The 27,751-nt window shown below is 49.1% G+C and overlaps 1 protein-coding gene across 10 annotated transcripts in view; it reads right to left on the minus strand.

Annotated features, from left to right (window-relative positions):
* Positions 1-27,751, minus strand: part of ZNF536 (zinc finger protein 536) — a 485,174-nt gene that overhangs the window by 126,908 nt on the left and 330,515 nt on the right. For 2 of the 10 annotated variants that reach the window (XM_017499881.2, XM_017499882.2), the window contains one exon: positions 23,351-24,252. The exons of the other annotated variants lie outside the window; for them this stretch is intronic. In XM_017499881.2, coding sequence (XP_017355370.1) covers positions 24,245-24,252 — 8 coding nt within the window. In that variant the 3' untranslated portion in view covers positions 23,351-24,244. Of the gene's footprint in view, positions 1-23,350; positions 24,253-27,751 lie in introns of those variants that run through there. 10 annotated transcript variants of the gene reach the window in all.

Consider the following 27,751-nt stretch of genomic DNA (forward strand, 5'->3'; position numbering starts at 1 on the left):
GCAAGACTCTGTCTCAAAAAATATATATATATATACCACCTCTACAAAAAAATAAAAAATTAATTGGGCATTATAGCATGTACCTGTAGTCACAGCTACTCAGGAGACTGAGGCAGGAGGATCACTGGAGCTCAGGGGTTTGAGGCTGTAGTAATCTATGAGCTATGATCACACCACTGATCACTTGCATCTGGGCAAGAGTTAGACTCTGTCTCTAAAAAAGAAAATAAAAAAAGAACTAGGAAGAGAAGCCAGGTCATCACCTATGATAACTCTGGAAGCTGCAGCGTGTAGAGAATTGTATTCAACTGTGTGAGCAGCAGAATCTCCCCCACAGGCTCCCTGGGCAGTAGGCACCCTGTAGAGCTTCAGCCTCCTCCCTTTGGTACACGTTCTGCCCATTGTATGTCATTGCCTCTGTCTACCTGAACTTCCAGATTGCACTGTTTTCCCAGATGCCAGCCAAAGCTTCAGGAGCTGACAGTGAGTATTTGCTACCAACAACGTGGCCAGAAGCTGCCTCACCTCTGGGAAGCAGGACCGTGGGCCCTCACCTCTCTTTTCTCCCTCAGAGAATTCCCTGGGAATCCTGTGACATTCAGTTGTCTTGGTTCTTTGGTGCCTGACTCTTGGAAGTAACTACGTCTTTTCTTTACTATCCTGTTTCCAGCCACAAGACACCTAAAAAGTCCTCCTAAGAAAGGACACAGCCATCAGCTGATCTCAGCCTCTCTCTCTCCCCTGCAAAAGCTATTTCCAGTCTTCAAAGCCAAATCTTCAACCACTACAAGCAACTGTAACTTTCTTTTCTTTTCTCTTCTTTTTTTTGAGATGAAGCCTGACTCTACCACCCAGGCTGGAGGCACAGTGGCACAATCTTGGCTCATTGCAACCTCCATCTCCCAGGTTCAAGTGATTCTTGTGCCTCAGACACCAGAGTAGCTGGGACTACAGGCACCCGCCACCATGCCCAGCTAATTTTTGTATTTTTAGCAGAGAAGGAGTTTCACTGTGTTGGCTAGGCTGATCTCGAACTCCTGACCTCAAGTGATTCTCCCGCCTTGCCTCCCAAAGTACCAGGATTACAGGCGTGAGACACCATGCCCGGCCAGCAACTATAAATTTCCATTATAAATTTAGAGGCAGGAGAAGTTAGTTGAACGTATTAGTTGACTATCATTTCTTTTTCTAAAGAAACAGTTTCTTATATAGTGAATTTGACCAGGTCTGCTTTCCTAAACTCACGGAATATCAGATTTTGGGGTTTCTAAAGCAAGTTTTTCATGCTCATAATTCCAGAAGCTAACACCCAATTCTTCTAGGGAAATCACTTCCAGATTGAATGAGGACTAGTGGGCTCCTACAGGTCTTGCAAAATGCTGGGGCCATCTGCACCCACAGAGGTCGGCTTCCTGTGGACAGTCTCTGCCTCCCCCATTTGATCTGCCAAGGATGTCAGTGGGGTCACCAGCAGGGGGAGCTCCAAGCAGCCAGGAACTAGAGTTGCTCTGACCAATGGGGAGACCCGGGTGAGAAAGAGCCCTAAGGGGGAGGAAGGAAAAGATAGGATGAACTGGAATTTCCTTGAACCCCCATTGTTTCTGCAGCTCCACACAGGATCATAGGAGCCTGAACCCAGAGGGCTTGGACAACGTCCGGGCCAGAGCATCTATTGGCCGAGACACAGCAGCTCCTCAGCCTCCTTTGGAGGAGGGGCTGGGGGAGTCTGGTTCCCAGCCCCACCCCGGCATACCCTCATGGCATGCCCGCAGACACACACAGGTACCCCACTCCACAGACAGAACCCCTGCTTGTGCATGCGGAGATGCGCCTCACTCACCTTGGCTTCTCAGCCATCTGACCCCAGTGGTCCTTATACCCACATCTGCTAGGGTCAGGCGGTGGACGGCAATGCCATGAAAGACACCATTTCCCACCCATCAAGGGCAGGAGGTACATTCAAGAGACTCACTGCAAGACCCTAGGTCTCTTCAGCATGGGCCCTTCCCTGTAGTGCAAACCTGGAAAGCATATGAGGGACCTAGAACTCCGAGTGGGGTACAGCAGGGAAGGGGTCCTCAGCCTGGGGCTCTCTGTGGCCTGGGCCCAACGTTGGCCATTGTGAGAGCTCGGGTGCATTGTCAATCCTAGAACCACTGGGTAAGAGTGGATCCCCTGAGGGCAAGAGAGCTGGAGAGGACCTGGAAGACGTGGGGAGGGACCTGCTAGAGGTGACACGGAGAGGGAGGCCAGAGGCTGTCAAACTCAGCAACTGCATCTGCTCAATCCCAGCCACAGGCCTTTAGAATGAGGACATTGTGAAGAAGCCAAGAATCTTGAAATCTTTCAAGACAGCTTTCTTAAAAAGTCTACCAGCAGAAAGAAAAGAGGAAGTTTTCCTTGTAGGCAGTTGCAGGAAGGACCTCAGAGCATACCAGAAAAACATAATGGGACATGTTACCAGAGTGCCGTCCTGGGAGTGAAGGAATTAAAATATCTTCTAAGGCATTGTATTCAACCTGTCCACACCACTGTCTATCCCACTGGGGATGTGTGTACAGAAAGAGATTGATTTCATTAGTGCCTACAAGACTCATGCCTCCTTCATCCATGCCCTCTGCTGGGTTCCTCCCACACTGACTCTGGGTGTGGGCATGTGACTTTGGTCACTGGGATGATTGACGGTAACTATGCAAGCAGAATTGGGCAGAAGTGCCTGTGAGTTTCCATTTACTCTCTTGGAAGAGCCTCTGTCATGAGAAACAGCCCAGGCTGACCTGCTGGAAATGAGAGACCACACGGAACAGAACTAAGGAACCCCAGCCAAAGCCATCTTAGATCAGTCACCCTCCAGCTGACCCAGCCACCCACAGAAGCATGAGGAAGTCCAATGAAGATCAGGTGAGCCTAGCCACGATCAGCAGAATCACCCAGCTGCCCCAAAGACCTGTGGGAAAACATAAATTGCTGTTGTTTTCACCACTTAGTTTGTTACACAGCAGTAGCTAACTGCTACAGCCATCGTGGAAAACCCATTAGTCATTCAATCAGGGGCAAGCCACTTTTCCTCTTCTTGTTTCAGCTCTAAACTCTCTCACACTCCAAAGACAGAACATAGATAGTGATTTTCTAGATAAAACTAAAAAACAACAACTAGCCTGTAACTCACAGTTAATGATCGGTAACTAAGTCCTAGAAACAGGGTTAAAGCCTTTACATGCATAATCTTATATAGTCATGTCAGGTCGATACTATTATTGTTTCTATGAGGAATCTGGAGCCCAGAAAAGCTAAGCAAGCTGACCAAGGTCACACAGCCTCCAGCAGCAGACATGGGCCACAAACTCAATTCTGGTGGATGCCAAAGCTTGTATTCCGACATGCTCTCCTAAGGTACCAATGAGCCTGGCCAGATCCTGGATAACTCTCTTTTGACTAAATGCCCGTGCCTGATAAATGACCAGGAAAGCCCCATGGCCCGGTAAGTGGAGCCAAGTGTCAGTGAGCAGTGTCGGCCTCAAGTTGTCCTTCCTGCTCTGCAAAGGGAACCACTTTCCAACCTAGCTGCCTCCTGAAGAGGCCAGTATTTCGAGCTCAAAAGGTGCACGTTAGTATTCTGCAAAAAAACTGGACCTGGGTGGTAAATTGTTATTCTATTGCATGAGCAGTGCCCAACACGAGGAGAGCTCATTCCTCATGCCGTATAACCCAAGGACCAGCCAGAAGAACCTACATAGAGACCGGTCCAGAGTCTCAGTGCTCAGATGCGACCAAGAAACAGACAAGGTGTCCAGCACCACAACTGAAAAAGAATTCGAACAGGAAGACCTGCGGATGTTAGCTTTGCCAAGCCAGGCATTATGCTTGGGCTCAGAATTCTGGGGTCCCTAGCATGGCTCAGCCCCAGTGGGCCACTGAGCCGGGTCTTAGTTAAAACACCGCACTTAGCGGGCCAACCTCCTCCAGGAACTCGGAAACCCTCTCTAGTGATCAGGTTTCTATAATATCAGGTCTCTGAGTCAGAGGAATATATATATTTTTAAATCTGAACTTGCCGGGCCTTTTTTTTACAGCCTTCCTCCAGAAACCCCTTCAGCTTCCACCTATGAACTTTAAAACAACAATTTTATTTAGAGAGCTGATTTATTCATAAGTAAATAGGATACAGAGTGGGTGAAGTAAAAAAAGAACCAGGAGGCAGTTATTGGATTTATCAGCACAAAAGCCGCACTGTTGCCGGCAGCAGAGGCTCTCCCATCCCTGTACCTTTCAAAACTAATATGTAACCATATCTGTTTTAAAAGAGTGATTCATTTTCCTCCCATTGCCTGCGAAACTCTCTTCATCCCCACCACAGGAAACTTGAGTCTGATTTTAATGAGCTTCAATTGGAATGTGGCCTTTGAAAAGTAGTGCATTTGAAAAGATGGAACATTAAATTTTGTAATGATGTAAAACATCTTCAATTTTTGACAGGACAATGGTGCTTATTGTACTTTATGAGTCCACTGGCGATTCAAAGGTCACTTTGTATATGACTCCACAGACAGGGGCAGCACTGAATGAAAATTAGGTTACATGTGATCAGCTTTATTATTAATCAGACGAAAATGGATTTTTAACATTTTTCTAATGAGCAACAGAGAAAGAAGAAAATACCACGAATAAAACTACAGAAGAACTAGAATGACCCAGGCTAAAAATGTACCACGGCCATATCTAAAAACGCACTTTAAATCTGAAATACTTAAATACTATCTCAAGAAATAAAATGCAGCTGCATATCTGGGTGTCATAAATACACAGAAAACTGCTGAAATACCTACTCTAATTTACTATCTCTGTCCTTTGTTTATAACTAACTAATGAACTGATTTCTCTGCACAGTATATTACCCCAACCCCCAAGAACACCAGGCTGACTGAAGTTGTGTCACTATTTCCATGATAAATCCTGTTTTTCGGGGGTTTATAACTCAGCTGTAAATACGTAATTCAGACTAAAACTTGACATACAAGGCCTTAACCACGAAGCAAATTTACACCACAACCACCACTCCGCCCCCATCTAATTTTTTAAAGCTTTTTTCTATGTGTGATATTTTGTATTAAAGACCTGGGGTATTAAAATGAAGGAGAAAAAAAAACACGCACAATAAATAATTGTTGAAGAGTTGGTGGCTTTTGCTTTCATTCCTTATTCAAATCAAAAAGCTATTTTTCAAGATGCTCTTTGCAAAGCCTATCAAGGTATTTAAGAAACAAAAAAATGACGACAGGAATATACAGACTTCAAATCCAAAACAAATCAAACCAGGCAAAAGAGGTGTATTGAAAGGACAACTGTGAGGAGGATGTGGTCCAGGGAAACTGAAGCAAGGACGTGCCGGCTTGCAGAGGGCCTTCTACGCAACTCCAGGAAAGGCCAGACCCTCGTCTGAGTGTTCCCCTTGGAAGATGGCTGAGTTGCTCAAAGCATTGCCCAGGACAAGAAAGCGCCCAGTCCCCATGTGGACCAGGTGGGTTTGCAGGAAGAAAACCCCACAAGCCTCACTGTGAGCACCCAGCCCCCTGGGACTGGACAGTGTGGGCCACAGAGGGAAGCGAGGGGGAGTGTGTGGATGGCGCGTAACAGTGGATCCCCATGGCTGGGAACAGAACCTGGCTGTCCAGCCCACAGTATCGGACATGAGAGCCACTGGTGTAGGAGATCACAGCATGTCTGCAGCTTCCGGACAGATGTCAATTCCCCAGGAGGCCAGAAAGAAGTCGCAGGGAGAAGACAGAGGAAAAAGAGTAAGGTTCAGCAGGGAAACCAGGGCTCCCAAGATGTCAAGGCCAGGGGCGGGGCTCCAGAGAAGGGGGACCCAAGTGGGGCTTGAGATAGCAGCGGAGAGGGAGGAACGATGGGGAAAGGAGACAGAGTGGGAGACGCAGATTCGGGGTGGCGGCATCCCATCTACATCGCCACTGACACGGGAGCAAGGAACTGCCATCCTGGGCTCGGTCGTGGCAACAGCGTCCTCCCCGGCCTCCTACCTTCCCACCCTTGGGTCCCCCATGCCCAGCAGCCAGCCTGCTCCAGATGGTCTCACATCCGACAGAGGCCTTCCTTCCTACCTGGTGGAAAAGACAGGGTCAGAGGCGCTATGGCATTTGTGGGCCCCACTGCAGAAGAAAACATGCGGGGCCCTCGGCTCAAACATCATTAAGAATTCTGACACGGGCACAGCTCACCCTTACACCACATGCAGAACCTTCTCAGCATGGGGCTTGAGGGACTGCATGGGTTGCACCCCCACCCTGTGAAACTGGCCTCCGCCAGAGTCCTCCGTGTGGCCACAGGCCTGGGCCGTTTCTGTGACCCGTCCCTTCCCCTCTTCTACGTACTCTCTCTCCAAAGTTCTCTGAACTGTACATGCTCTTGTCCTCAGGGCCTCACCCAAGTGTGCTCCCCACGTCCTCCCAGGAAAGCACTGGCCTCCTTCAAATCCCTGGGTGTCACCACACAGGCCTTGTCGTCTCTGTCCACCTCTGGAAAGCAGTAGCACCCCGGACGCTCCCTAACTCCTGGTTTGCCTTATTTTTTCCCATAGCCTTCTCACCATCTAAGCTACCAGTTATTTGTCCACTGCCCTCTAGAACGTGAGCTCCCTAAAGGCAGGGAGGGGTTTTTGTCTCCTTTCTGAACCACTGGGTCTCCGGTGCCTAGAAAAGGATCTGGTGAACAGGAACCCCTGGGAAATATTTGCTGGATGACTGAGCAAGCACAGATATCGCTGCTGCCTTGGTCTCGCTCCTCTTGCTGCAATAGATGGTGGTGTCCACCTGGGCCACAGGATCATCTTCAGGAAGCCAACAGAGCAAGGCTTTGGATGAGAGGGATGGTGCCCAGCCACCACTGACTGAGAGGTCCTGGGAGTAGGGGGCCATGCCATGCCAGAAAATTCCTATCTCAGGGAGGGGCTGTCCATGGAGGGAAGTGCCTGGCAGGGCATAGCAAAGGGGAAACGGGCTCCAGGCTGTTTGGTGCACTTCCGTGCCCTAATGCCAAGAAGAGTGCCTGGCACAGGAGAGATGTTCCATCAATGCTTGCTGAATGAATGAATGAATGAATGAAGAGTAAATTCTGCTACAGAGTACCTCCTGACCATGTCTCCTGACAACTCAGTAATCCCCTGCACAGACGACAAGGGGTGGAGGTAAGGATTGCATAAGCAGAGGCAGGCTGTGTAGACCTGTCCCGGTGTAGACATATTTGTGTACTGACAAACCCAGATGACGAACCACAACCCACAGCCTTCCTGCCATCACTTTCCAACGCATGGCTGCACTTGGCTAAATTCAAGCCATGCTAGACCTTCGCCTCTCACCTTTAAAATAAATCTAAGTCAGTAAATCTGATAGGATTTAGCAGAAGCCAGGAGGGAAAAACTCGTTGATTTTAAAACATGTATTTTTGGTTTTATTTTATAACAAACACATAGACAGTATAGTGTACAAACAGGTATACACTTGATCGTGATGAAATGCCTACCCTCAGTTTCGTTGCTGTGACCTAGCCTGGCCTAGCATGAGCTCTTCACAGTGTGGGACCACTTGGGCTTCAAGCTAAGTGACCGTGCAAAGCTTCCCTGAAAGAAGAACACTGGATCCACCAGAAGCCAGAAAGGCCTGGTGGGACACCTCTCTCAGCTGCATCCTGCCCTTGTTTTTCAAGCCCAGTGTCTCTGGCTGGGCCTTGGGCAACAGGGAGGGAATCAGGTCATCGCTATCATGACCAACCATTGGCACCAGTGGAGCGCCTGGTGGGGGCCACCCACAGGCCAGCCTCCCCAAGGCAAGGTGTAGCTTAGCCACAGGAGGCAGTGCGCTTGGGGGTCGCACCTTTGGGGCTTTATTGGCAGAGGAACCCATCTGGGAGCTTGGCTTCTTTTCTCAAAGGGTCTCTTCCCCCAATCCTTCGTGCTTATCCTGGTTCTCTGGTCCCAAATTCACCCCCATGCATGGAAAACATCACAAATGGTTTTAGGATACAAAAGGAGCCTTTCCGTGTGTGTTCTCAAGTTGCAGCAGATAAAGTATTTTAAGGCTGCTGCAGTTCCTAATTGGACTTTTTAATGTTGGTAAACAGACACCCTTGCAGCTAGTAAGAAAGGTGGGTTACCCTTTGCCTCCCAGGACGGCGGGCGATGCAAACAATGTAACAGCCAGCTGGGAGAAGAAACGCTAAAGAGAATCATCCAGAAATGGCGATTCCTATTTGAAAGCAGTTTTCCCTGACAGGAACGGGGATTTTGGAAACAGCGCTGCCCGTCCTGGCAATGGCTGCCCCGCACCTCGGGTGGTGACACCACTGTCATGGCCATTATGCTGAGAGGTGTCCAGGAGGGGCTGCACCCCGGCCGGTCACAGTCAGCATGGAGTCAAACTTCATGGTGCAGGCGGGTCTGAGCAACCATCTGCCTCTCTTCAAGGTGACATAACTCAGGTGTCCAAGGGTTGGCCCATGTTTTCCAGGTGAATTTGTTGTGTATGGCCATTAAAAGTCCCGACGAGCTTCAGCTCTCTATCCATGTGATACATGTGATAGTCTCTCCACTGTCCCTCCTCAACAAAGAGGCCTTCCCTGCCCTCTGGAGTATAGAATCCTGACCTTCTCACATTAAGGTCCAGCCCTTCCTCTTGCCTCAGCATCTTCATGTCACTCATCCTTCGCCAAACTTTTTATTTGTTTGCTGTCATTGTCCCCATAGAAGGTAAGCCCCCCAAAGGATGTCATCTTGACATACTCTGTTGGTGGCCGTCTGCCAACACTAAGCCACAATGCCACATGTGCCAAGTACATGGACAAGTAACCAGGCACCTTCCCCACGATGGAGTTTTCTCCTTTCTGGCAAATTTGGAGAGAATGCTGTTTCTTCATTCCCCAGGACAAGGCTGCTGGATGACAGGTGAGGTTAGGGAGTGGCGGATAGAGGGATCATGGTGTTTCCAGAACGGCTGTCCATGCAGCCTGAGATCTGTCCCCGGCCCCTCCTCTCTCCATATCCCACAGCTTAGGTTCCCCCACTTCACATTCTGCTCTTGGCACAGGGGTCTGGGACCTTATTGAGATCAACACCCCCTCCCATGAATGCGCAAGGGGGAAGCCTGCCTTCCTGGCATAGGCAGCACAGAGGCCAGCCTCAGGAAGCAGCAGGGAGAGTTCCTTTTCCAGAGAAGGGCTCTTTCAGTAGCAAGTAGAACCCTGTTCCTAGCTAGAGATGACTATACAATCCAAATGCATAGCCCATGAGAGTTAGGGCTGCGTTAGACCAAGATGCCCACCTCTAACCCATGCTTCCAAGTGGCCAGTTCCTCTGCAGGACAAGGTGCCCCAGAGCTGCAGGGACAAGCCACACAAACACCTTCCTTGCTTGGATGTAGAGAGGCTGTCCCAGAAGGTAGAGTGACGGCACTCAGAGGGATCAGCTTGGATGCGTGAAAACAGGACCAGCCCTTGTCTCTGCTCCTACAACAAAGGACAAGTCCTCTCTCCAACCTGCATACAAAACCTGACCTCTAAGATGACTTCTCTCTCTCATAGCCTAAAAATCTTTCATTTCATCATGGAGGGTCCAATGTCACGCTTCAATAAGCCCAAAAAAGAAAGCAGGCTGCCTAACAAGGCATCAGAGATGCTGCGGGGAAGACTCATGCCCATGGTGGAAGGGGCCCGAGACCCTGGGAGGAAGCTGGATATTGGGATCACATTGGCCAAAGGGCACAGAGAAGCAGGAGGAGGAGGTGCCCCTGGAAGAAACAAGAAAGGTGTGGGGCAGGCGCCAAGAAGTGGGCATGGACTGCAGAGAGTCATTCTAGTCCTCTGAGTCTTTGAAGTGACTTTCTCTGCTTTGCTGCTATGGCATGAAAGCACAGAAACCATCCCAGGTTGCCTTACATCTTTGTTCAATGAAGAGGGGGCGATCATTCACGATCCTCACTGAAAGAGGGCTTTGGGCACCTCAACCCCTATTTAGCCTGTGGGTCAGACACACTTTCCTTGGAGTTCTCTGGAAGATTCCCAACTTTATACTTCATTGGTGCCCCCAGCAGACCCACAACAGCCAGCCTCTGCCTTTTGGCCCCTCGCAAGCCTCAAAGACCCCCAGTCGAATGATCTCACCTCTACTGGGGACACAGCTTGAACTAGACTTTTGAGCAACCCAGCCCCCAGCCCAATGAAGCCCTCCCCCTCTCCCGGAGAGACTCTTTTATTAGAAGAGTACCCACGGCGCTGCTGAAAGGGGAAATATGCTAAGATGTGAAAAAGCTAGAACCAAAAAAAAAAAAAGAAAAACGATGTGGCGGCGGGGGGTGGTAAAATGCAACTGTAAAGTGACTGCAAACAAGACTGCCTTTGGGTCACCGTGCGGGTAGTTAGGTACTCCACGGGCCCTGTGTGAGGCCCACTTTCTTCCTTTGAGGAGCCTGAGGCCAGCTGACCACCTGTCTCCAGGATGTGTTTTGATAACTCCCAGAAATAAGAGGGTGTTTTATGGGAGAGGAATTGGGCATATTCCCTCCACGTCTTGAAGTCAACAGGCAGCCCCTACAGCTGGCCCTTCTAGGTGCGATCAGCAGCGAATGTTATTTTCCTGGCCAATTTATTAGAAACTCCGTGTTTTTTGAGGAGACGTCACCAACACAAAAAGGGGTATACTTATTGATATGCTTAAAATATAGGTTTTTAACTCAGTTCCTTCGCCCTTAAAAACAAAGTAAAGAGATAGACAGATACAATTATGTTCTGACTGTTTTCCACCAGCCTGTCCAATGGGAACGTTTGTATATAGTTCTCAGTGGCGCTGAAATCTGCTTAGGAAAGCAACAAGTCCTTTGTTCTGTTGACAACGGTTATTACAATTAATTCATTTTGTGATTGGTACTTACGCTGAGTGACAAGGTGTTATTTTACCTCCGTAAAAGTTAAAGTGGTAATATCTACGTGCACAATGACAACGTGGGCTTGCTATCACTCACGGGGAGAAGAAAAGGCTGGCTCCCGGCTGCCTCTGCACCTGGCACCTTCTCCGTACCCCACGTGCCAATTTGAGTTGGGAGGAACGTGCCAGGTTACTCGCTCGAAGTTCCTGCCTTCCAGCCCGCCTGGCTTCCTGCAAAGTTTTTCATCAAGGCCTGAGGTCTGAAGGTGACAGGATGTGGAGGGAGGGTGTTCAGGAGCCACGTCGAATGCCGTGGTGTGAGCTGCATGGCAGGGCATGCCGCTTGCCTTGTCACCGTGAGTCCAGTGAGTCCAACTCAGAGTTTCACTGAGTGGCTTGGTTCTCCTCTCTGTGCACCAAGATATCTCAGCCTCGGCGCCATTGATATTGATATTCGGGGCTGGGTGATTCTTGGTGGTAGGGGCTGTCCTGTGCGTTGTAGGACGTTTAGCAGCATCTCTGGACCTTGGATGCCAGCACTCCTGTCCCCAACATCTCCAGACATTGCTAAATGCCCCCCAGTGGAGAAAATCGCCCCTGGCTGAGAACCACTGGTATCCACAGCCCCCCGGGCTATTCACTGTGTTGTGGAAAGAGGGTTCAAGTATGCTTCTTTGGGCTGCGCACAGTGGCCCTGTAATCCCAGCACTTTGGAAGGCCGAGGTGGGTGGATCACTTGAGGCCAGGAGTTCCAGACCGGTGTGGTCAACATGGTGAAGGCCTGTCTCTACTAAAACATACAAAAATTAGCAGGGCTTGGTGGTACATGCCGGCAATCCCAGCTATTAGGGAGGCTGAGGCAAGAGAATCTCTTGAACCCAGGAGGCAGAGGTTGCAGTGAATGGAGATCGTGCTGCTGCACTCCAGCCTAGGTGACAGAGCAAGACTCTGTCTAAAAAAAAAAAAAAAAAAAGAACACTTCTCTGGCTTTGACTCCATCTCAATCTCCCTGAGAAGGCTAGCTTCCTCACCTAATCGAGAGGCAGAGCGGTAGGGTAGGTCCCGTCATAGCCCCCCACAGGAAAGGGCACAGGAGGACGATGGACCTCGTATACCATCAAGAAGGTATGGCAAGGGAGAATGGAGGAAGAGAGGAACCAAACACCTTCCACGTGAGTGTGGCTGCAGAGTGCATTCCAAAGAAAGGACGCATCCCCAGGGGAGCCCAGACTTCCCTCTAGCTAGGATGATCAAAGAAAGAGTCTTCCATCCTCACCAGGGTCTTCTAAAATTTATAATGTAATACATACCTCAACACAAATAATTATGTTAAACAAAATTCATCTCTACTCATGATTAGGAATTTCAACAATTGCACGGTAGGCTTAGACAAATTCTGGTTATCTGAGCGCTCCAGGGGCTTCGCTTCTGGATATGTGGTGCTTCCTCTCTGCTCATTGATTCCTATGGATTCATCATTTAGTTCTCCATTTAACTTCCTTATGCAGCTACCAGCTCATCACATCAAGGAAAACATGCAGGATGCAGCGAGCCTATCCCGGTTCTAGGTGGATTGTCTCAGGGAGGGCCCAAACGTGTTTTCTGGAGCAGTAAGCAACAGGGCCCGGAGGCACACGGTCCTGTGACCTGCCCATCCATCCCCTCGCCTTCAGAGCAGCCTAGTTGCTTTTCTTTACCAGACATGCAATGACAAAGCTCTAAATCTTTGCCCTCCTCACCAGGTTCCCAATATGCCAGGACTAAGAGCCTGTCATCTCAGCTGTCCCAGAGCATGGCTGGGCATTGCCAGCGTCCCCAGCCAGGCCAACAACCCTTTCCATATGAACAGCTCAGCAGCTTGGACCTGCCCCATATGTCTGCACTGGAAAACCATTGACAAGGAGCCATGGAAATCCTCCCGAGTTTTTTTTTTTTTTTTTTTTTTTTTTAGCGGTATTTATCACCTTCTCAAAATCAATTGTATATTTTAAATTAAAACAAATGACTATTTCTAGACTAATCAATACTTGTATCTTTGCCTTTTAAAAAGTAAAAAGTTTCATGTAAAGAAATCCTCGTCTTTGCTCCCATCAATTCAATTTTAACATAATTCAATATTTAATAAATATAATCCTCTCTGTGCAGAACAGCGTCATAGAAAATGCGAAAGATTTCAGGGTATCCAAGATCTCGTGAGGTGGAAAATGGTGCCTCTTCCCCCATCAACTCCCAACCTCTGGGTATTTTCCTTGCGTCTTTCAAATATCAGGAGCTGTTTATTCCTACGAAGTCTAAAAAAAAAAATGGGTTTATGTAGTTAATGATTCTAAAACCAAAATGCTACCTGCTATCTGCACAATTGCCATTTTTATATCTTTAAACTTCTCCAACTTGACGTTTCTAAAAGGGCAAAAGCAGAAAACCCTTATATAATACCTAATTTGTACATCTGCGGTTTCCTTCAGACTGGTACAGGCACCATATGTTTTTAATTATCGTAATAGCCCTAAAGAACCTGTTCTGTGGGAAACACATATGATCCTTTTATTACTGGTTTGTAATTTAAACAGTTTTAACAGAAAAGGTCTGGCTTTCGGGGAGTGACGGGCTCAAAGGCCTAAGATCCCAGCCAGCGACCTCTGGAAGCTCAAGTTCAAATCCCACCCACCGAGGGGGACCTCCTTCCCCCTGCCTGACAGAGGTAATTGGGCACATGTGAAACGGCTCTGTGGGACCTTAAAAGACATAATCTGGGATCTCCAGTGACGCCGGGTTTTGGTCAGAGCCCAGCACAATGAGAATAAGGTTGATAAATATTATCCCGGCCTGACCTCCGCTGCTGTCGTGATTGGGAGCAGGGAGGGGCAGCTGGAGCCCTGGGCCACCCACTCTCTATGCTCCCCCAGACCTGGGCCTCAGGGAACAATTGCTAGGTAGGGGTCAGGTTTCCTTAAGGCCCTCTTGCTGCACTACGGGGGAAGGAGGGAGATGACAGGTTTTTGCTTTTCTTCCCTGAGGCTGGAAAATGACTGAATAAATATAGCCCTAAAAAGAATTGATTCACAGACTGTGACACGGAAGGACTCTTAGGGTTATCACTGTGACTGTGTCATTTATGGAGAGGTGAGGACACTGAGGGGACAGGAGGAGATCTGCTCAGGGCCACATGGCAGGTTCAAAGCCATTCGGGTCACAATCCAAGCACCTGGTCCCCACCTGGCACCCCGTCCAAGCACTCCGGGATGGTGTCCTCCAGGCTCTGTCTGAGGTTAGGATTGCAGAATCGCAGAATCACTCAGAATCGCCCCATTCTCTCCTGACAGGAGCCCGCGGGCTGGCAGGAACTGGATGTTGCAACGTACTGTTGGTTGCTTTATTTTTGATGCATCTCAAATGAGTATTAAAGGCACAGAAAAGCACCCGCAAGGTGAGGCAGATGAGAGGCTACTCCCAGGAACCTCCACTACCTGGAGAGAGGCCACATGTAGGGACCTCCACTGCCCAGAAAGGCCACACACAGTGACCTCCACTACCCGATGATGCCACACGCGGGGACCCCCACTGCCAGGAGTGGCTGCATGCAGGGACCTCCACTGCACGGAAAGGCCACATGCAAGGACCACTGCCCAGAGAAGCCACATGTGGAGACCTCCACTGCATGGAAAGGCCACACGTGGGGACCTCCACTGCCCAGAGAGGCCGCACTCTGGGACCTCCACTGTCTGGAGAGGCCATTCCCAGGAACCTTCACCATCTAGAGGGGCCACATGCAGAAACCTCCACTCCCCAGAGAGGCCACAGGTGGGGACCCGCACTGCCTAGAGAGGCCATGCCCAGGGACCTCCATCCACTGTCCAGCTCTGAATCTCAGTCCTGTCGTTTACATGCTGAGAGATCTTAGGTGTGAGAAGATGCTGCCTGGTGCCTCAGTTTCCCCATATTTAAAATGGAAATAATAAATACTCCGTCCACCTCCTTGGATTTTCATGAGGATGAAATGAAAGAATCTAATTTGCACTCTCATCTGCATGGGGCTTAGAACAGGCCTTGGCCCAGGCACAGAGGAAGCCTTTATTAATTACAACTTTGCTTGGAGGGTTAGCAGGCAAGTTCAAAGCACCAGATCCCGCTGCTGGGATAAAGGGAGACGTTCCTTGGGCACGGAGATATTTTGGGGAAACAGTCATCTGTCTCAGAGCCAGGATGCCCCCCACATGGCTGTTTTTCAAATGGAGCGAAATGTCCCGGTGGTAACTGATTTCTGAGTGACACCCCCATAGACACTGAGGGTGTGGGGCAGGGTTAGGAGCTGTAGCCAGCTGGGTTTTCCTCTAGGCTGTCCAAAGTCCAGTTCTGATTTTACGTAGTTGCCATGAAAGTGACTTTCTCTATTCCAAGACTGCTTGGGAATTTTATTACTTTGATTATTTTGTTTGTTTGGTTGTTGATGGTCACAGCCTGATATTAGAAATGCGGTGTCTTAGAGGCCTGGTATGACACGGTTGGTGACACTGATTGCTGGCATCTGTGAGATGGGGTATCACCAGGCTCAGTGCTTGGCGTCTGAGGTGTGTGTCTCAGGGAATTCCCCTCCCCGACTCTGCAGCTATCTACACGCCGAGTGTTCAGCTGGCCAGGCTGAGACTCAGACGTGCCCCCTGAGTGGGAAGGTCATGATCTGACACTCTACAAGAGTAGAAAATGACAGCAAGAGTGGACAACAGGCACTGGAGACTCCAGAATGTGGGGAGGTCGGGGGGTAAGGGTTGAAAAATCACCTGTGGCGTACAGCATTCACTGTTCAAGTAACAGGTATACTGAAAGTCCCAACTTCACCACACGCAGTGTAAGGAATCTGCACTTCTACCCCCTAAACATATAAAAGCAAAAAAAATTTAAAAGAAAAAGAAAAAAGACTGTGGGCACATCGTCTACCATCTCTTGGCCTCAGTTTCCTCATTCATAAAATGGGTTCTGATAATGACGGAATGTGTCTGGTTACGCAGAAGTGGCCGGGGTCCAGAAAGTGCTGAAGGCCTCGCTGGCTGGGGGCACCACAGGAGGATGGGCTCACACCGGGCCCAGGCTCAGAATGAGTCCGATAGCAGGCCAGGTCGCCCCACTGCACCCCATCTTTCCTCCTTTGCAACACGGTCTCTCCCCGGGTCGATAGATGTGGCAGTCATTCACTTGGCCGACCTCACTCTTGAAGAGAGAGGGCAGGGAGTCACAAGCCCAGGTCTGGCTTCCTACAGAACCCCAGAAGACCAACAGGAAGCTCTCTGATGAGTTAAAAAAAAATTAAAAAATTAAAAGGAAGGGAGGCTACACAGCCCCCATCCCAGAGGGGCCGAGCTTTCCTTTTGACAGAAAGAGGACCAGATGGCCACCCTCGTTTGAGATATCAACAGTGGCCTCTCAACGCAACAAACAGAAGTGCCTCTGCCCCTCAAGGAAATAAGACCTTCTTAATCCCAGCCCTGCAGCCCCAGTGGCTGTCCTCCACCCCTGCCTGCCTGGTGCCAGCCCAGCTCTGTGGCCCAGTGGAGCCCAGGCAGGAATGGAGCGTCTCCCCGCTTCCAGTCCTCAGAGTCATAACTCACATTACTTCCATCCCATCTGCACCCAGTGAAGGCAGAGCAGGGAAAAGAGCATAAAACACAAAGTTCCCACAGACAACATCTGTCTCAGTGCAAACAATGGACCATTATCTTGTAAATAATTCTGATTAAGCTGCAGCATTTCCTCCTGAAACTGGCAGTAGGAGTGGAGCAAGAGGGAGGAGGCACTGCTGGAGCTCCAGCCCGGGCGCCAGGAGCTGCACTTGGGGGTCTCCCTGACCCTCGAAGCCTCCACGGCATCCCTACCCACAGCCATTGGCACCCTTCTCACAGGCCCAACCACCAGGACCACCAGCAGTGGGAGGGCCCATCCCATCGGCCTGGGACCTACAACCCCAGGAGGCTTTGGAAAACTTTCCCTGCTGGGATCCTTTTGTCTCTGCTGGCCTCCTCTCTCAGTCTCTCATGCTCTCTCTCTCTCTCCCCTCTGTACCCATTTCTTCCACTCTTTCCTCTCCTCCAGATGCAACCTCTGTCATTTCTCTTCTACTCTCTTCTTGTTTTCTCTCTTCTTACCTTCTCCTTTCCTGTTTTGTTTTTTTAGGTCTCACTCTGTTGCCCAGTCTGGCCTCCACTTCTGGGGTTCAAGTGATCCTCCTGCCTCAGCCTCCTGTGTAGCTGGGACTATAGGCATATGCCACCACGCCCGACTCTTTTATTTAATTTTATCTTCCCAGTTCTCCAGGTTCTCTTTAATCCTCCTCCCTCTTCTCTTTGCACTGTATTTGCACTTCTCTCCCTTTATTTTCGTGCATTTCTCTGCCTTTAGGGCATTCGCCCCTCTCTTGTTTTCTGGTCCCCTTAGCCCTGGGTCCTCTGTGGCACTCTCTCTCTCCTTTGGTTCCTCCATTCCAGGAGCTTGGGGCTAAGCCTCCCCACTGTCCCATCCCAGAGAGACCTGGACATGATAGGAATTGTGTCCATCTGGAGTTTCCAGGCCTGTGGGCCCCAGCCTGTCCTTGGGCCCATTGGCAGCGGTTGTCAGGCTGGGGAAGGGGCCCATAGGAATCCCTCTCCCCACCACTGGAGCATCTGTTGTCACGTCCAGCGCCTTTCCCTCCTATGTATTCTGGGATGCGAGGTCATCCACCTCACACCACAGTTCCCGTTGCAAAACCCACCATCGCGAAAGAGAACTGGGACTTCGCAAAACCACCCCAACAAGACATCGAGGTGTTTAACCTGTGCAAATGAGAGGGAATCATTCACTTTGCAGGAGCATTTACCCCAAAGGCCTCAAGGAAATTCCCCTTGTGATTTAAAATTAAATCACTGGGTATCATTTAGAAAGGACACTCCTAGAGCCCAATGTCTCAATGTAATGCAGAAACTACTGATACAAGAATCTTGGCCACCAATTGGCCACCAGAGATGATTCCTTAAAAATTGCTTAATGGTAAATCCTTTTTACCATTAGAAAACTATAAAAACAGCTCAGTTGGAGCCCATGGGGGTGTGTCTGCTGATTGAATTCTCATATGGGTTCTCCCACAGACATCCAGATGTGTTCACCCAGGGACGGAAGACTCCCAGACAAAGGCCTTCCAGCGGTGAGTACAAATTGGCAAGGATGAGGGTGGGGCGCCATGACTTATAATAATCTTCCCAGATTCTCCACCCACTTGGCAGGGTTTTAGCGGGCTCTAGGTCTCCATGGAAGCTCTGCCTGGAGCCTCCATGGCAGCAGAAAGCCTAAAATGATTGAAATGAGAATGACTCGGCAACCCCCAAGTTCTTCATATTCACTTTATTCTCTTCAGGATACAAAAGTGTCCCATTTGATCGATGGTAACTGAGGCAATTGCTTAAGACATGCCTATGACAAGATGTCCAATTGACAGCAAAAAGCCAAGGACTTGAGGGTTTCCCACGTGAAGATAGTGCGTACTGTTCCACACTGCCCCGGGCTTTGCGAGCCCAGGGTGATTTTGAGTGACCAAGGGAATCCTGAGGTTGGAAAAGTGAAACAGTCACGGGCACAGAGGGAAGCGAATGTGAACTGATGAACTAATTCCATGCTCTGTGCGTGCAAGATGAGAGCCTGAGCCGGCGTCTCTCGGTGCCCGGGTTCCCACCCTCTAAGTGTGACTGCGGACGTGTATTGAAAGGGAGCGTGAGGCACTTACATCCAAAAGGGACCCCCTGGATTCACACATTGGTATCTGTAAAGCGCTTGAAGAAACCCTGATCATCATGAAAAATAGGATCTTCTCAAGCTCAACTGTGAGCTCATCAGGTTGAAAAATAAAAGAGAAGAACGTCAAATAATCAGTTGTTTTTCTTGCACTTCTACGAGCTGAAAATCCAGTTTCATTGATCCCTTTTCTTTTGTTTTTCTATTTTGACAGACTTCCAGAATTAAAAGAGAAAATCCTCAATGGTCTTCTAATTTAATAGAAATATCTTCATGATGAGGCAAGTTTCATATGCCCCCTGCACTGGAATGGCAGATGGCCTTGCCCAAATGGAAATCCCGCATGCCCTTATGTTCTGGCCCCAGAACATCCCAGGGACCCTGCTGGCGTGGGGACTCCAGGACTGACAGGGAAAAGTGAGGACTAGAAAATAGTGGTGAAGACTGTAGAGTTTAAGACCTAGGAGGGTCCGGAGCAGACATCCAGCATGCTCCCCTCCTTTGGCTGAGAGGAAAATGGTGCCCAAAGAGGAGACGTGAGTTGTCTAAGCTCCTTGGAGCATGATTGCTGTAAGGCGCTTTGTCTCTTGACCCCCAGGCCAGCCTGCCCATCCTTCCTCCAGTAACCCAGCCCCTAAGCTGAGAGGCCCTGAGCTTCCCTCCCCACAAGGAGCGACAACACACACATCTGTTCTCATCCTTGGCTCTGGTAGGTCTGTGGCTTTCTACAGGGAATCCAGGAGGGTGTAGAAACATTCCCACTTGTAGTAGACACTGCTGGTTCCTCACTCCTTCCCTTCTGGTTATCTGGCAATGCCAACGGCCCCTTGCTTCTTTCTGCCTGAGGGCTTTCTCTCACTATGGCAAGAATGCTTGGCCATCAGGTGGGCTGGAGGGCCCCTCAGCCGCTGGGAGACTCCGAAGCTGGTGTGTAAATACCCCAGCTCCCTCAGTCCTTGAGATTGTTCCAAGGGGAGCTCCACACAGCACCTTAGAGGACCCCCAAAGGGGCTGAGCCCCCATGTTCCTGCAATACTGACCCTCTCGTGAGCGCACCTGTGCTTGTCAGTTTACCTGCCTTCTCTGTCTCCCTTCCCTGCTCCCTCAGTCATGCTTGCTGGTGCACCTCCCACATCAACTACCTGCATCCAGGTTCTTACCTCAGGATCTGCTCTAAGGGGACCCCATCTAGGTCACTGAGGAAGTCTTAGGGGATTGAGAGGACTAACAGCCCCTCTACTTGACAAAAAAGAGCTCATCCTACTGTAAGTCCCGAATTATCCACTGAGACCACTCTGCACCCCAGCAAAACCTCTACCTTCAGCCCTTCCCCGGGTGCAGGGAGCACCTCGGAGTAGCCTGTCCTGGTGGTCAGCCCCCGTCCTCTGCCCAGGACAGACAAATCCCTTGACTCAAGAAAAAATCGACTTGTCCATCATATAAAAAGAGCAATAATTTGGTAAATTAATCGCAAATTTGCTTTCCCCGCTTGGTTGCCTTTCTCCTTTTATGTGGATAATTGAGAGCATATTATGTTAATTTGACAACAACAGAGGTTCAAAAAGAAAACTTAACCTTGTGAGCAGTGAGTTACCATTAGATGGGTGTGTCTGGACAACTCCACAAAGAACATGAACGACAAACCCTCGTGAAGCCAGCCAATGTCTGGATGCACAAATGGCTATTTTTGCTAATGAAATAGCTGTGCAGAGTTCCCCAACTTTAACCTTCAAAACGCGCATCTTTTGCTCCAGAGGCAGAATCTGCTTACGCAGAGACAATATTGCCAATGCGAGGCTGCCGATTTGGGGATGTAATTTAATCATCGGGAAGTTTCTTTGAGAAAAAAGTGACTATACTTATGGAATAATCATCTCCCAACGTTTAGATTCTTTTTCCCCAACCAGAATATCTACAATCTCATCAAAGCAAACACACTTCCGAACATGTGCAAATAGAGCAGTGGCTCTGAAGACTCTCTTGCTGCAAGGCACTCTGCCCTTCTGTGGCCTCTCTCATCCTAAGTTATGGATGTCTCCTTGGAACTCTGCTCCATGTACAATGGGGGAATTGCTGATCCAGACCAGGGGGCTCATGTTAGGAAGGATTCAGGTCTCAGGCTGAGGGTAGATCCAATGGGTGAGGTTTCTGTTTGCGCCAGGTCTGAATTCAAACAGGTGGGGCTTGTTATAATCCTGTGTGTGGCTACATCTCCATGTACGGGAAGGTGGGCTTGTTATAATCTCATGTGTGGATGGATGGTGGCTTGGGGGAAGATGGGCTTCTTATATTTCCACGTGGAAATGGATGTTGGTTTACAGGGGACGTGGGCTTGTTATGTATCCACGTAGGGATGGATGATGGCTTATGAAGGAGGTGAGCTTGTTATATATTCACATAGGGATGGATGATGGTTTATGGGGGAGATGGGCTTGTTATACTCCCATGTGGGGATGGATGGTAGCTTAGGAGGAAGGTAGGTTTGTTATAATCCCATTTGGGGATGGATGATGGCTTGGGGAGAAGAAACACACAAGACATGGAATTCTCGACCCCCTTGCAGAGCTATGAAATGAAGTTGGCTCATTCCATAGAACTGAATCCACCCAGCTCCCCAGCAGACACAAGACAGGATATTCCCAAGAACACGAAATTGGCGAGAAGGGAGTTGTCACTCAGGGATGGGGGTAATGAGGAGGAGGTGGATGGGAAGCCGGGGGCGCGTATGGCATGAGTGCCCTGAAATGAGAAGATGGGAAGCAGGACAAAGCTGGCTTCATAAAAATAGGAGAAAGAGAATTCACAAAGGCCTCCTCTAAGCTTGAGAAGTTTCCACTGGGGAGCGACTCAGGAAATACCCCCTGCTTAGGAAACGGAAATGCTTCCAAGTCCTCCAGCTTGGAGTTCCTGTTAGGGGGATTGGGCCCCCATGGAAAGGAAGAGACAACGGCAGACTTCTGAATACATGGCTCCAGGGAGCCTTCCAGGCTGTCAGCGCAAGGGGCTGGGAGGATCCATTCCCTTCAGTAACCTCTCCCTCACTGGCTTTGCACTTCCTCTGCTTCCAAGGTCCTGCCCCCCACATGGCATCTACACCTCTCTGGGGCCCATCCCAGGAGGACTGGCAAAGCCCACAGGTGCTGGGGTGCCCCAGGGTTGCAGGAAGTGGGCTGGGGGGTGTACATGATTGTCAACGCCAGGAACAGTGTGCTCAGTCCTGGACAGAGGCCCTGAGAAAAAGGCTTGGAGGAATTTTCCCTCCATGTGCACCTCATTCCCTTTGGGGCAGGTCCTTAGACTCAGGGGACATTGCAAATAAAGAAAAACCTCTCCTGGGGCCCTACTTTTGTGCAGGCTCGGCCTATATACATTGGTGCTGGCAACTAGCCCTGCCTGAATGTGGCCACGCAGACCTGAGGCCTGGAGGTTAGGGTCATTCACTTTACCTTTGCTAGGCATTTAGGGATCCATCAGTTTCTATGGGAACCCATGGTACAAGCTCCCAGCTTCATAGGAATGGAATCAGGCAACAGTCGTGGGCACCGAACACCAGGAAATCAGACAACATTCTTCAAAATCGACATTTTCTCTTTGAAGCTTCTATCATGTCTTCTCAGACTCGGAATCTCTCATTTTTTACCTCTTTTCCAAAATGAGAGACAACCTGATACCATACTGTGGTCTTTGGAGTCAGGGTCACTTGGAAAGGTTTTACGAAAAACACTGGAGGAAATATTTCAACTAGCGAGGGTGACACAATTGTCCTGTTGCAGAGAACAGGGCTGGCCAATGGGTATTTCCGGGCTTCCGTTTCCTTGTTACACAGAGGACACTTTATTTATTTGCGGATGTGAAGAACAGACTTGGGTTTGAGATCGTGTCCTACCTCCAGGCCCCCAACAGGACCCATTAGACAAGGGCGCAGCGATGGTCATTGAATTTAAACGTTTACAAAGCACGCCCAAGCAAAGAAGCTGGGAAACACAGTTGAAACGGTAAGACCCTCAAATCCAGCTCACAGACCACAAAACCAAGCAACACAAACAACAAGCAAAATCAGTCCTTCCCGCACCTCTCCCCACCAAGAAGCAATGTAGAAGAACAGGCAAAAGCCTGTTACAGCAAACACAGGTACAGCCCAAAAATGTCAGTAGAACAAAAAGCTTCCCAACTCCACGAATCCTGAGTCTCTTCATTACAAACTACCCCTTCGCAGGATGAAAAGAACATGTTCAGATCGGCTGCAGGGAGGTGGGGTGTCAGCGTTTCCGCATCCGGGAGGGGGCATGGTGGCCTGCGTGCTCCGTGCCCAAGTACCCCCCTCCCCCACCACCCCAGCCACAGCTCCCATGGACGGTTGCAGGGTCTAGACACCTAAAAGTCACTTGTACAGAGAAATGGGCCCGTGTCGCCTGGCTGTCCCCCGCCCGCCACGGCCATCCATCCAAATTGGAAGGTCCTTTTTCACTTGCATGTTTATGAATTGTTACTCAAAGGGCCCACCTCAGGGTGGACAGACAAATGCAACGATCTGCCCAGGCAAACAGCCCAAGGAGCGGGGTAAATGGCATTCCCTGGATGTCTTGTTGAGGCTTCCAACAGAGAGAAGAATGTCAGGGGGTGAGGGGGTGTTGCGGAATGAATTAACATAACGACTCCAAACCGCACTAATGTTTCACAGCTTTTTTTTTTATTAGCAATACCAAGATAAGTTATTGAAGCATTTTTAGTATTATTTTACATTCCATTCATAAATGACCTAACTTGTAACTCAGCATACAGCACACTTAAAGATATAGTTTGACACTTATTCGGAAAGCTACAATTATTATAACTTACATGCCTTCATTACCAGGAACACCTTAATATATCTTCTAATTACTTCAACAATACTGTATTCCAAAGCACACGATCACCCCGTACAAGTTTACACATTTTGCTTCAATCACCATTTTTAGGTTGCAGATGTCAAGGTGCTATTCACTGAAATTTTACTGTCATCTGCTCCTGGTTAATATGACGACCTGACACAATATTAAACTAGCAATATTTCTGCTTAAATACTACGGAGAAAGAGAATTACTGCACTTTTCTGTATTCTTCTAAAGTGTTACAAAATACAGGACAATCAGACACAAGCAGTAATACCCACGAGACGACTGCCGGGCCCACCTCTAGATGCTCAGGTGAGCTGGTGGAACAGCCCCCACCCCCAGCCAGGTTGCCCACAGGTGAAGGGATCTGTCAGCCGCCAGCAGTCACTTAGGATTTATGACTTTGCGGGAGTTTTCTCTCCTGCTCAAGTTACTAAGCCTTTGCAGTCCATGACTAATAGTGGAACATATGGGGTAATATTTTTAGCCTCTGATTCTCTGTTATATATACTGTAGGTTGGTGCGCCGTGTGTATACACATACCTATGTCAATAGTAATTATTTATTCAACACACATATGTGTATACATTCTTCTCTTGACTTTACACGATTAACAAGCTGCCGATAACCACCGAGGACCACGAACAGACAAGGGCAAGTCCAGACAGACCGACTAGGACAGGGGGTGTCACTTACCTGCAAGAAAATGTGCAGATTCATTAAATCATCCAGAAACCATTAGGGCTAGAGGTATTTGAAAGCAAGGGCAGGGCCACATCCCTTAATCGTTTAGTGGAATAATGACAATAAAGTGATATTTATAAAAATTTGGTCCTTCTGTCTCTGGCTAAAGCAAGAATAGTCAACATGATTAGGGCAGGTTGGCAATTAGACGTAGAGGTGCTGTTGATCAGCGTTAAGTAATAGGACATAATTACTGCTTATTTGAAACCTGGGCTTAGCACACAACATCTGAAATTAAAAAGAAAAAAAAACCCTGATGCCTTCAGGAGCTAAGATGTAGCCTGCGTCTAGATAGCTGTCAGTTTCAACCAGCGCTTTGATTCAGCAGTCTAAGAAGGCAGACGCCAATGCTAAGACCCAGGGTACCTGCACCCACTTATGACATGGATGGACTCACACCGTTCCTATTTCAGATGGCGGTGGCTGGGTCTGCCTGGAGAGTTTACATTTCCTCGGTGATGTGGGTGTTCCGACAATACTCTGTTTTCTCTCAATACTCTCTTCCTTCCTCCCAAGATATATATTTCTTCTTCTTCTTTTTTTTTTTTAACCAAAGAGGTTGATTGCTCTCTCCTCCCACCTAGGCTTGGTCCTGAGCAGTAGGTATTATGCAATCCGAAGAGAATATGGACATAGCAACTAACATTAATGCTACCACACTTTTCTCCTGATTCAGAGGCCCTGTTGATTCAGCCAGTAGTAGCTTTTGGAGCCAAAAACATGCAGCAAAAGGAAAGGAACATAAACAAGGCTAAATGTCGCCAGTGTTTGCCGACTTACGGACACCATCCATTTGTTTGTTCTGAAATGACGAGTGGACCATTTGGCAAATACAATGGTATTCACACAACAGTTCTGTCATCCTGCAGTGCAAACGCCATCACGTCAGTGGCATTCCCGTTTTATTTTAAAAGAGAGAAGAAGAACGGGAGAAGAATGCCTTTGGAGTTTGGAGAGAGCTGCCATCCAGAGAGGCAGCCTCTCCGTCAGACGTCCCAGTGCACCATGCACGGCTCTGGATGAGGGCTGGGGAGAGCCTGCTCCAGGTGCTGATTTCTGCAGGAGATCCCAGGGGACATGGATTGTGTTTGTCCCTCTGGAGTCAGAGAGAAAAGCTCTGTAGCAGGTTGTGAGGCAGCCAGCAGGGGCAGAACGGGGCAGTGATTTGTATTCACTCACAAGGTTTTGCCCTTGGACTTCAAGGCAGCCAAATGGTCCTCCCTCCTGGAGTCTAATGTCAGACCCTGGACACACAGTACGAATGAGAGCAGGCCAGACCATAGAGGTCAACAGCTGATCTGTAAATTATCCAATCGGGCAAAGGAGGTAAGCACAAAGGTGTGCTTTATCCGTGGTCTCTGAGGCCAATCCATGTGAGAATCAGCTCACAGAAAAGAGAAGGAACAGCTATGAGAGCGCATTTGTCTTTAAATAAAGTAAGGCAGCTGCAGAGACAAGAAGATCTTGCAGCAGAGATGCCCCAGGTCTCCCACACCCCCAAGCCAATTGCCTTCCTATGCTGGCTGGGTATAGCCTGCCCTCCCCACACGCTCAGCAGACTGAAATTTTGTGGTTCTCTTCCTGTGCCGTTTTCCTAACTTCACCTCCCTTCTTCATCAGAACCTGCTGGTGGGCCAGGCGCGGTGGCTCACGCCTGTAATCCCAGCACTTTGGGAGGCTGAGGCGGGTGAATCACGAGGTCAAGAGATCGAGACCATCCTGGTCAACATGGTGAAACCCCGTCTCTACTAAAAACACAAAAATTAGCTGGGCATGGTGGCGCGTGCCTGTAGTCCCAGCTACTCGGGAGGCTGAGATAGGAGAATTGCTTGAACCCAGGAGGCGGAGGTTGCGGTGAGCCGAGATCGCGCCATTGCACTCCAGCCTGGGTAACAAGAGTGAAACTCAGTCTCAAAAAGCAAAACAAACAAACAAACAAACAAAAAAGAACCTGCTGGCTTCTGGACCGCACTGAAGACTTGCACACGATGAAAAATGTGCCAATGGCCATAGACTGTGTATCACTATGTATTTCATGTCCCAGCCATGGCCTCCTTCCAAGTCTCTAACTGACTGCAGACCTTTGCCATTTCTTGGTCAAAGACTGAGGCCAGGCAGGACTTATTTCCTACCCTCCAAGCACTTGCCTGGTATCAGGAACAGAAGGGAGTGGAAACAGAAATGGTGTCTCCATTGGGATAGGAGGTCATCCCAAAATTGCCAGAATCATCTTCAAAGCAAACTTCCCCACATACCAAGAAACAGCTATCAACAGTCCATCACGGAAGAAGCGAGGAAATGAAACGTGCCTCTCTAACACTGATGGAGGTGAGGTTGATGCTTGCAGTGCTTAAGGGACAACTATGGCCTGAAGATGTCTGCACAGTGACATCATTTCTTTGCAGCAGTTTCACGTGGATGCTGAGCTCTGCAGCGTCATGCAAACTCAACTGAGAAGCACTGATCCAAGCTCTGTCATGTTTATCGTCTATTTCATCCCTACGCTTCCTTCCATCAGGGAGGAAGTAGGCTTTCGCAGAGCAAGCTTGCTTCAGAGACAATACATGGCCATTGCCCGCTTCCTCTTCTGTGTGTGCAGGCTGTAAGGGCACGGCTCTGGGGTGCACTGTGCTGGGGGTGTTCTTCTAGAAGTTTAATGCATAGACCGAGGTGTGGCCTAGCAGAATCAGGGCACCAGCCCATCTGGGTGAACAAGTCCCCTACCTCTGGAAAGTCTCTCTCACACTTCTGGCTTTGGCATTACTGGACAATGGATGGGGCCCTGTAGCTGATGAGAGGTCTCCCATCACCATCTCACTATCCAGTGGAATAACAGAGGACCAGATTTTGAACCATTCATTCTCTAGGGATGACCACAGAAACACATTTCTCCTTACACCAGAACAGGGATTGACCAATTAGGACCCCATGGGCCAATTCCAGTGCACCGCCTGTGTCGGTACCTAAAGTTCTAACAGAACACAGCCACAGCCATCATTTTCCTGTTGTCTATGGTGGCTTTGGTGTTACTTTCAAAACAGAGTTGAGTGGTCACCACAGACACCCCATGGCCCGCAAGCCAACACTTTTATTCTTTGGCCCTTTAAGAAAACATTTGCTACCTGTTGCTTTAAACTGAGTAGCTGGTAAAAGGATAGATATTGACTGGTGCAGTGGCTCACACCTGTAATGCCAGAACTTTGGGAGGCCAAGGTGGATGGATCATGTGAGGTCAGAAGTTTGAGACCAGCCTGACCAACATGGTGAAATCCTGTCTCTACTAAAAATACAAAATGAGCCAGGCTTGGTGGCGTGCATCTGTAATCCCAGCTACTCAGGAGGGTGAGGCAGGAGAATCACTTGAACCGGGAGGCAGAAGTTGCAGTGAGCCAAGATCGTGCCACTGCACTCCAGCTTGGGCAACAAGAGCGAAACTCCGTCTCAAAAAAAA

Source organism: Cebus imitator, unplaced genomic scaffold, assembly GCF_001604975.1.
Source record: "Cebus imitator isolate Cc_AM_T3 unplaced genomic scaffold, Cebus_imitator-1.0 Scaffold261, whole genome shotgun sequence".
NCBI lineage: Eukaryota > Metazoa > Chordata > Mammalia > Primates > Cebidae > Cebus > Cebus imitator.